The 10,018-nt window shown below is 40.6% G+C and overlaps 1 protein-coding gene across 1 annotated transcript; it reads right to left on the bottom strand.

Annotated features, from left to right (window-relative positions):
- Window positions 1-1,875: 1,875 nt before the first annotated feature.
- On the bottom strand, window positions 1,876-9,598 carry LOC117480835. Its single transcript, XM_034128320.1, has 6 exons — window positions 9,503-9,598; window positions 8,237-8,579; window positions 5,994-6,108; window positions 5,509-5,696; window positions 2,712-3,041; window positions 1,876-2,512 (listed from the first exon to the last, which is right to left on the bottom strand). Exons 1-6 carry the CDS (start codon window positions 9,566-9,568, stop codon window positions 2,220-2,222), a joined length of 1,335 nt encoding a protein of 444 aa, XP_033984211.1. The 5' UTR covers window positions 9,569-9,598; the 3' UTR covers window positions 1,876-2,219.
- Between the last annotated feature and the right edge of the window lie 420 nt (window positions 9,599-10,018).

Genomic DNA, 10,018 nt, shown 5'->3' with positions numbered 1-10,018 from the left:
TCCCTCTGTACCTCCACAGCCCGGCTGCTCTCAAAGCGTGCAAAAAAACTGTTTAGCTCATCTGGGAGAGATGCGCACGCAGACACTCCCGCAGCACCCCCCGCTGCTCCTTTGTAGTCAGTCATTGTCCTTAGTCCCGCCCACATATTCCTAGTGTTACAGCCTTTGAAGTCAGATTCCACCTTGTCTTTGTACTGTCTCTTTGCATTTTTAATTGCTCTCCGGAGATCATACCTAGACTTCCTGTACTCCTCCAAATCTCCAGCTCTGCGTGCGAGTGGATCCAGGGGCTTTTGATTTGGGAATGTCCGTACAGAAACCTTCGGTACCACGTCATCGATGCATTTCCCAATGTAGCAGATGACAGTGTCCGTGTGTGTGTTGATGTTATTGTCCTCAAACACACACCAATCCGTGGATGCAAAGCAATCCTGCAGTGCCTCATCTCACTCCTCGCTCCATCGTTGTACTGTTCTTTGTTATCGGTCTGTCCCTTTTAAGTTTCTGCTTGTAAGCAGGCAACAACAGTAGTGAGATATGGTCTGATTTGCCGAAGGGAGGGCGAGGGAGAGCCTTATATCCATTCCGGAAAGGGGAATAAACATGGTCCAGTATGTTTCCCCCGCGCGTCGGGAAGTTGATGTGTTGGTAATATTTTGGCAAAACCTTCTTCATGTTGGCGGTGTTGAAATCTCCGGCCACAACGAACGCCGCATCTGGCCGTGAAGTCTCGGTTTTATCAATAAACCCAAACAGCTGATCGAGTGCCGTGTTGTTGTCGGCGAGTGGCTGTGGCGGGATATACACTGCTGTTATCACAACAGATGTGAATTCCCTGGAACAGTCCGATGAAATAATCTTCACATCTGAGCACCAGTTGTTGTTAGTCATTACACACACACCGCCTCCCTTACTTTTCCCCGAGTTAGCAGTCCGGTCCTGACGAAAAATAGAGAATCCATCAGGGACAATGGCGGAGTCCGGGATAGCGGGGTTGAGCCAAGTCTCAGTGAGAATTAACACGTTACAGTTCTTAATGTCCCGTTGAAAAGCAATCCGGCTTCTGAGTTCATCTAGCTTATTTTCAATGGACTGAACATTAGCCAGAAGAATACTCGGAAGAGGGGGTCGATTCTCTCGTTTCCTCAATCTGACCAGCAACCCGGCCCGGCACCCGCGTTTTGTCTTCTTCTTGCGTCTCTCAGGTAGAACAGCAACAGGTAGCCATGGTGAATCTCCATTGTTTGTCGGAGGGTTATTATTGTCCACGAAGTTTCGCAATTGGAAAAGTTCCTCTCTGCTATATTGTATGGCAGAGTAGGTGCGGTCGGCTAGCATGTTGCGAACCATGTTAAAAGTAAAACGGCAAAAGTAAAAGAAATATGTACAAAATACGAAAATGGGCAAAGTTGGAGAGGAGCACAAAGACGATGCGGCCATCTTCACCGGCGCAAAGTAGAAGACTGCAACAGAAATTGGTATCTCCACAAAAGGAGAAGTCTGAAGTCACGCTGCCTCCTGAACGCATTACTACACCTGCTTGTGTTAATGTCATGCACACATGATCAGGAGCATTAAGAACTTTTTTTAAACTAGGGTAACGACATTTAAACATGTTTTAAATCAAACACTTTGAAATACAGAAATACTTTTGTAGATAGAAACCTTTATATATGACATTTGAGAATCCATCTGTGTGCATTTATGTATTTTGAGACTGATCTGACACCACCAGGAAATGCAAACGAAGTGTCCTCTGGCGCCGTGGAGTTCAGAGCAGCTTGGTGTTACTGTTTGTCAGGAAATGCTGCACTGAGTACAAGTACTAATACCACACTGTACAAATACTCTGCTGAAATAGAAAATCATTCAAGATTCAAGATTCAAAGGTTTATTGAGAAACTTCACAGATCACAGGTTCTTCAGCAGGGCAATTTACAAGAGATAACAAGTAATAATATAAAAATACGGGATAGTACAGCTCAGGTATGAGGGATGAAACTGTCTCTGAGTCTGGTGGTTTTCCTGATGGGGGTCTTTGTAATCCTGATGGGGGTATTTACAGGGGTCTTTGTAACCCTGATGGGTTTGCTAATTTTAAGCCTAAACCCTGAACACAACGTGGTCTGGAGCAGCGTGTGTCTGCAGCGTGAGTACCTGATATCCCTGTAATCTGACTTAGATAGTAGTGAACCCCTCAGGTAGTGCAGGTGGTTGGGTTATTCATCAAGACCCTCCACCACGACAGGGTCGACATTCAGGAGAGGAGAAGCAGGGGATGGAGGACAGTCAGGTGTCCGTTCGGACATTTCCTGTTCATTGAAACACTCTTCTGATCTTTTCTTCTTTGCTCTTTGACATTTTACAACAAGTACAACAACAACAACAACACCAACGAGACAAACCAGTGCCACACTAACTCCCACCACAACGTCTCCTCTGGGACCCCCTGCTTGTTCATCGTTGGCGTCTCCATTAATCGGGTGTTCCTCGTTGATTTCCTTCTCAGGACCTGAGGACAGAAACAGAGAGCAGTGAGGAAACGACTGGACCCCCCCTCATGTTGGAGAACAGCTGATCATGAAGGTGATGAAGAACAGAATCTGTTTCCTCTCCAGTCTCATGTCAGACATTATCTACCGATCACAGAGCATCAACATCATCTTTAAACATGCCAATGGAGGAACTCTTCAGGAGAAACACCAACTCACCTTCAGAGACGCTCAGATGGACGGAGGCAACACTCTTCCTGTACACTTGGGGGGAAGTAACCCAACACTGGTACGTTCCTGTGTCATCAGACCTGACGTTCTTCAGGAGAACAGAAACGTCTCCGTTCTTCATGTCTGGATGTATCAGCTCAACACGACCATGATAACGTGGATTCTGGTAGCTTTCCATCAACTCATTATCCATGAAGTAGAACACGTACTTATCCTCTAGCCCAGGTCCCTTCCACGCTAACAGTGTGATGGCAGCATCTGTGGAAGTGTGGCACTGAAGAGTGACGTCTTCTCCAGGCTCTGCATTCACCTCATGATCTACAGAATGACAGCAAGGCAAAAGTCAACAGCATTTCTTTAACTGTGATCCGCACAGATCTTCCATTTTAAATTATACTGCACTTTATCCTTCAGAGTCATTTGTCATATGTTTGGTATGCCCATATCTGTAACCCAGGTGAACAGTTCATTCTAATTACTAAAATATATATCCATTTTAAAATTGTCAAAGGCCGGCGGGGGTTTGTACATCCGATCTTACTTTTTGTGTTTTTACTCAAGATTTTGAATTAATGACTTTTACTTGTAAGTTTTATGAAATATGTGTCTTTTTTCTTGAGTAAAGGATCAGAGACCTCCCTCCTCCTGTGTGAGTGGAGGAGCACTATATTTAGAAATGAAGAAGGATCCGAGCAGTGTTTAGGACGGGAGAGTTTGTGCAGGAATTAAGAAAACAGTTTTTTCCCTGTCCAACCTGTTTTCTCCTGAGCCTGCAGTCTCACCTCCTGACTCGAGACCACCTCCAACACCGGACCCTGGTCCTCCTTTCTCTTTCCCTGAACTGTATGATTGTGTTTAAAGCTCCTGCCTCCTGTCTCTGCTCTGCTCCTTGCTCCTGGCCAGCCTTACCAGAACGATTATTGTTATAATACATAACAAATAAATACTTAAATTGAACAGTTAGAGACTGCAAAAGTACTCACAACCTTCACTCAAGTAGAAGTACAGATACTCATGTTTAAAAATGCTGGTAAAAGTAGAAGTACTGACTAAACTTCTTTACTCAAGTAAAAGTAAAGAAGTATGGGCTTACTGAATATCCAGAGGTGGCAAGTAGTGGAGTACAAATACTTCGTTACTGTACTTAAGTACATTTTTCTGGTATCAGTACTTTACTCCACTACTTATTTTTCTGACAACTTTTAACTTTGACTTCTTACATGTTGAACACAAATACCTGTACTTTCTACTTCTTACATGTTGAACACAAATACCTGTACTTTCTACTTCTTACATGTTGAACACAAATACCTGTACTTTCTACTTCTTACATGTTGAACCCAAATACCTGTACTTTCTACTTCTTACATTTTGAACCCAAATACCTGTACTTTCTACTTCTCACATGTTGAACTCAAATACCTGTACTTTCTACTTCTTACATGTTGAACACAAATACCTGTACTTTCTACTTCTTACATGTTGAACCCAAATACCTGTACTTTCTACTTCTTACATGTTGAACACAAATACCTGTACTTTCTACTTCTTACATGTTGAACCCAAATACCTGTACTTTCTACTTCTTACATGTTGAACACAAATACCTGTACTTTCTACTTCTTACATGTTGAACCCAAATACCTGTACTTTCTACTTCTTACATGTTGAACACAAATACCTGTACTTTCTACTTCTTACATGTTGAACCCAAATACCTGTACTTTCTACTTCTTACATGTTGAACACAAATACCTGTACTTTCTACTTCTTACATGTTGAACCCAAATACCTGTACTTTCTACTTCTTACATGTTGAACACAAATACCTGTACTTTCTACTTCTTACATGTTGAACCCAAATACCTGTACTTTCTACTTCTTACATGTTGAACACAAATACCTGTACTTTCTACTTCTTACATGTTGAACCCAAATACCTGTACTTTCTACTTCTTACATGTTGAACACAAATACCTGTACTTTCTACTTCTTACATGTTGAACCCAAATACCTGTACTTTCTACTTCTTACATGTTGAACACAAATACCTGTACTTTCTACTTCTTACATGTTGAACCCAAATACCTGTACTTTCTACTTCTTACATGTTGAACACAAATACCTGTACTTTCTACTTCTTACATGTTGAACTCAAATACCTGTACTTTCTACTTCTCACATTTCCCAAACAGGCTGGTTCCTTTAGTTTGAATGTGTGTTTGGTGGCGTGATCATTATTATTTAGAGTCATTGCGTGCCTATTGATTTGAACACGATCCGTGTATCCATCATTTCCTGGTCTTCTCTAAAGAAGAGGGACCAATGAAAACGTTGTCATGTTGCCGTTGTTCAGCATGGAAACATTCATTAGCTAACAATGACATTATTGTTCTATTAATATAAAGGGAGGTCAGGTACTCTTTAAAACAGCTGCTAGTTATGGGTACTTTTTACTGAAGTACACTTCAAAGCCCATACTTCTTTACTTTCACTTTTACTTGAGTAAAGAAGTTTAGTCAGTACTTCTACTTTCACCAGAGTAGAGTAAAGAATGAGTATCTGTACTTCTACTTGAGTACAGGATGTGTGTACTTTTGCCCTCTCTGTGTATATCTATGTACAATAAATCTGAGTAATGATTTATAAATGTCCACAGGCCACGGCTCAAAGTGTTCAGGGAAGAGCAATGACAGCAGCAGAAAAATGCATGTTGAAGCGAGAGCAAGCAAAGAAGCACACACCCCCCACACACACACACACACACACACACACACACACTTACCTCCTGTAGCCAGAGACTGAATCCACACCAACAACAGGTGTACAGCCACATGTTGCACCCGTGTTAAAGCAGCCATTGATGAGAGGCTGTGAATACATTGAGGAACAAGGAAACAAGGAAACAAGGAAACCGGTGTCACACACAGGAAGTTTTCTCCAACCTTCGAGAACAAATTACAGGAAGAACTTCTTTAGCCTTTCCTTCAAAAATAAAAGCACACATTAGATAAAGTTGCTGATTGGAGGATTTAAAGAAACAATGGGAACATTTAAAAATGTCTTCAAAATGTTATTTTTATAATACAGACATTTCAATCAACTAAACAATAAAGAGGCAGGTGCGACAAACAGTATTTAATAACACAACATATAACACACACACACACACACACACACACACACACACACACACACACACACACACACACACACACACACACACACACACACACACACACACACACACACACACACACACACACACACACACACACACCTAATTTATACTCACCTGCTGAGCGTCCCTCTCTGACGTTAGCCATTTGCATTTTAGCTCTGTTTTGAATCTCTTCAGATGTGAAATAGACACGTGCATTTAAGACTTGTTGTAGAAACAGGAAAAGTCAGTGAACAAGGAAGCACATCAAAACCACAAACTGTTCTATTTATACAGAACACAAGAGGTGACTATAGAAACATTTACAAACAAATGCAGTGAAAACTTACAGTAGGAAAAAAGTAATATACGCAGTTTTGTAAAATAATATAAATGTTCTTGGAGACACAACAGTTAGAATATATATTGAATTGAGTCTGTGTTGTTCTTTTAAAATCTTCATTCCTCGCTTCTAATTTGAGTTAATATCGACTGTGCTCCAGGGAAAAAGACGCCTTTTTTCACAAATTATTTGGACGTGTAAAATACTTGTAAGAAATCCCCCCAGAGTAGAAAACGTTTCCATAGTCTCCGTAGTTTTATACCCCTCGTTATGATGGCTTTAATTTGGGTGAGAGAGCTCGTTCAGAAACAATAAAACTCACGTTCTGGGTAAAAGTGACAGAAACAACAGTTTGGATAAATATTTAGACATGCAAGTAAGTTGCTTTGAAAGACCCTCGTCTCGCTTCAGAGTCTGTGGTTTTTAATCCCTGCTTTGAATTAATCCGTTCTGCACACTGGGATTTTTAGATGCCTTTCACTGAGGTGCGAAAGCTCTGAATAATCGACTGGTTCTGAACGACATCACGCAGATCTTTCACCGCAATATTCACGTTTTGGATAAAAGTTCTGGTGGGATAGTTTGAACACATATATTCACGTGCAAATAAATAAGTCCTATCCGCACAACGGGAGTGTTTGTCGTTAGTTGCGAAAGCGCGGAAAAACCTGCCTTTTTTCTCACAATATTACAACGTTTTCTTCGCCACCCCAATTTATATTTCTGCGTGAAAGTAACTGATTGGAAAACCTTTTGGCGAATGAACTGCCCAGGAAACCGCTCATCCTGTTTCCTGTGTTGTTGTTTTGTAAACCCAGTTTTAAATAAATCCATTGTGCTAAAGCTTGGGGAAAATAGGCCTTGCTTCGAACTATATTACGCATCTTTTTCAGCGCATAATATCTGCGTGCTGGGGAAAAGTCCTTGTGACAAAGACAACAGTTTTTTGATTGTCTGATGTCTTTAATTGCGGTGCGGAAAAACCTGCCTTGTTTATGACAATACTACACCACTTTTCTTTCACAACGTAATAAATCTTTGTGATAAAAACAATACTTGGAAAATATTTTGTCGTGCAAATCACACAGAGAAGAGGCCGGGTGCAGAAGGGTTTAGAAGTGATGCTCCGTGGTGACGTCATCGTACTGTTCGTCCGATGCTTCCTCCTCGCCGCGTGAAGACGTCTCGGAAACAGGCTTCCTACTTCCTGCAGAGTCACAGAATAAATGTGTTAACATATTTGAAATCAGGAATATTCATTTTAATCGTCCTGGGAAAAGAGTCCTGTCACTACGTTTTTTTCTTTGTTATTTGTTGGAACGTTTTTCCTTATCTTCTGCAAATGACGCATTTAATATCCCCGATGTGCAATAATAACACAACCTGTGAATATAAAACTTGCACCCTCAAACCAAAATGCAGATTTTCTCCGTATAATGTTAAAGTGATGCCAGAAAACTATATTTCTGTTCCTCAAAAACTGTATAATTCCTCCAGAAATCTGAGCATCAAACAGAGCGTCAGACGCAGAGACAGCTTTGTTTTTACGGAGCTCCGACGTCACGTTGTTCTTTACGTCACGTTGTTGTTTACGTCACGTTGTTCTTTACGTCACGTTGTTCTTTACGTCAGGAGACATCACGTTCTCAGAGAATTTATAAATCTTATAAACAAGATCAGAGACACAGCACTCATATCTTTAGAGAGAAACCCCTGATATGCCATCGTGCAATTTAGACTTTCTTTGTATTTGAATTTATTTCCAATCTGTTAACATCATCAGCTAAATCAATATTTATATATTTTGTCCCTTTTTTAACACTTTTTTTTTACCATGTCGTAATAATCTGTTATCTGTTTTACTTATTGTGTTTTTATTATTAATGATGTGTGCATTTGACTTAATCTGCACTATACTCGTAGCTGCAGCTCGACAAATAAAGCATTCTGATTCTGATTTGTAGTTTATAATACTGGGTTTTAAAAGTTACATCTGAGAGACAAGCTCACCTTCAGAGACGCTCAGCTGGACGGAGGTCATTAAGACTTTCTTCAATCGATGCATGGAGAACGTTGTAACCAGACACTCGTACGTTCCTGAGTCTTCTTTGCTGACGTTCTTCAGGAGAACAGAAACGTCTCCATTCTTCATCTCTGGATCTTTCAGCTCAACACGACCTCGATAACGTGGATCCTGGAAGCTTTCAAACAGCCTGTTATCTCTGAAGTAGAAGACGTAATCATCCTCTCGGCCAGGTCTGTTCCACATTAACACTATGACGGCAGCATCTGTGGAGCTGTTGCACTGAAGAGTGACGTCTCCTCCGGGCTTTGCCTTCACCTCTGAATCTACAGAAAGACAGAAAGACAAAAGTCAGCAGCATTTCTTCACCTGTGATCAGCTTCCCCTACAGGTCTCTGTGTATTCTGCACATTTCTACAAGGCTTCCTCTTCTAAAATATTCTTTGAAATACTTCCATATTGGCTCTTGCTTTTGATGGTAAAGTGAGGGTCTAAGGACAGAGGTTTTATTTTTCTGTACGAACTGTAAAATGTGTGATATTATCTAAATACACTTTGATTGATTGAGTAAAGTATATTTTGATTCCAATTATGTTTGCCCTTTCACTTAAGATTTTGAATCCAGGATGTTCTCCTGCAACAGAGCATTAACACAGTGTATTATCGCAGGTCTTACTCAAGTAAAACACCAGAGCACTTCCTCCTCTGATGGAGGATGACCATCTTTAGACATGAGGAAGGCCTCCATTGGCCAGAGGGAACAGTCTTTAGTTTGCTGTTGAGTTCAGCCAATCACAACGCTTCGTCTTAAATGAAATTGTGCGCAGTGGCTTGCCCTCAAAGGAAATAGACTTAAAATAGTTTTTAGTTAGAAGAAGAAGCACTCAGATCTTGTAAGTAGAAGTACTGGAGTGTATTAATACTCTGTTACAAGTAAAAGTCCTGCATTCAAAATGTTACTTGATTATATTTCACATCATTCATCCACATCTGTAAAGTAACTAAAGGTATTAAATACATGTAGTGGAGTAAAAGTAGTAGCAAAACATTGAAATACTCAAGTAAAGTACAAGTACCTCAAAATCGTACTTAACTACAGAACTTGGGTTAATATAGTTACTTTACACCTCTGGTTATTATATATAAAGTATTGTATTTAACTGCAGAGCTGACTACAGTCAACCTACAGTACAGACACTCTCAAATCAATACATCTTTTTATAATCAATATCGTGCATCAAAGTGACTCTACCTGCAGCCACAGCCCGACTGATCCACAGGAGCGTGAAGACGAGAGGACACGAGGTGAGAGCAGCCATGAGAGCAGCGGAGAGGAAACTCTGCAGGAAGCTGAATGTTTTCAAGATGTAACTGCAAAGTGTTTAAGCCTTTAGACAGAGGGAGAATCCGCAGTCACATGACAGGAAAAGGACTGGTACGACCATCTATGGGTACGACCATCTATGGGTACGACATGCAGTGGCGTTTTTATATGTACAAAAGTGGTGGGGCACAAAAAACGTAGATGTCTATATATAAGCTTCTGCAGTGACGTGCAGTGAGGTTCATGGCTGCTGAGGCACTGGCACTGACTCTTCAGGTTTACAAATATTATATTTTGACCTAAACCAAAATATAATATTATTTTCAAAAGCTTTTTTTGTCTGATGCTTCGATTAATTTTAAACAGACAGTTCAACAAAAGGATACCCAAAAAAATGTAATTTTATCATTTAAATATTGAATTGTTCTCTCTTAGTAAGATCCCA

Source organism: Trematomus bernacchii, unplaced genomic scaffold (assembly GCF_902827165.1).
Source record: "Trematomus bernacchii unplaced genomic scaffold, fTreBer1.1, whole genome shotgun sequence".
In the NCBI taxonomy this organism is placed as follows: domain Eukaryota; kingdom Metazoa; phylum Chordata; class Actinopteri; order Perciformes; family Nototheniidae; genus Trematomus; species Trematomus bernacchii.
Note: the sequence above shows the minus strand (reverse complement) of the source record. Positions and strands in the feature narration are given on the sequence as shown.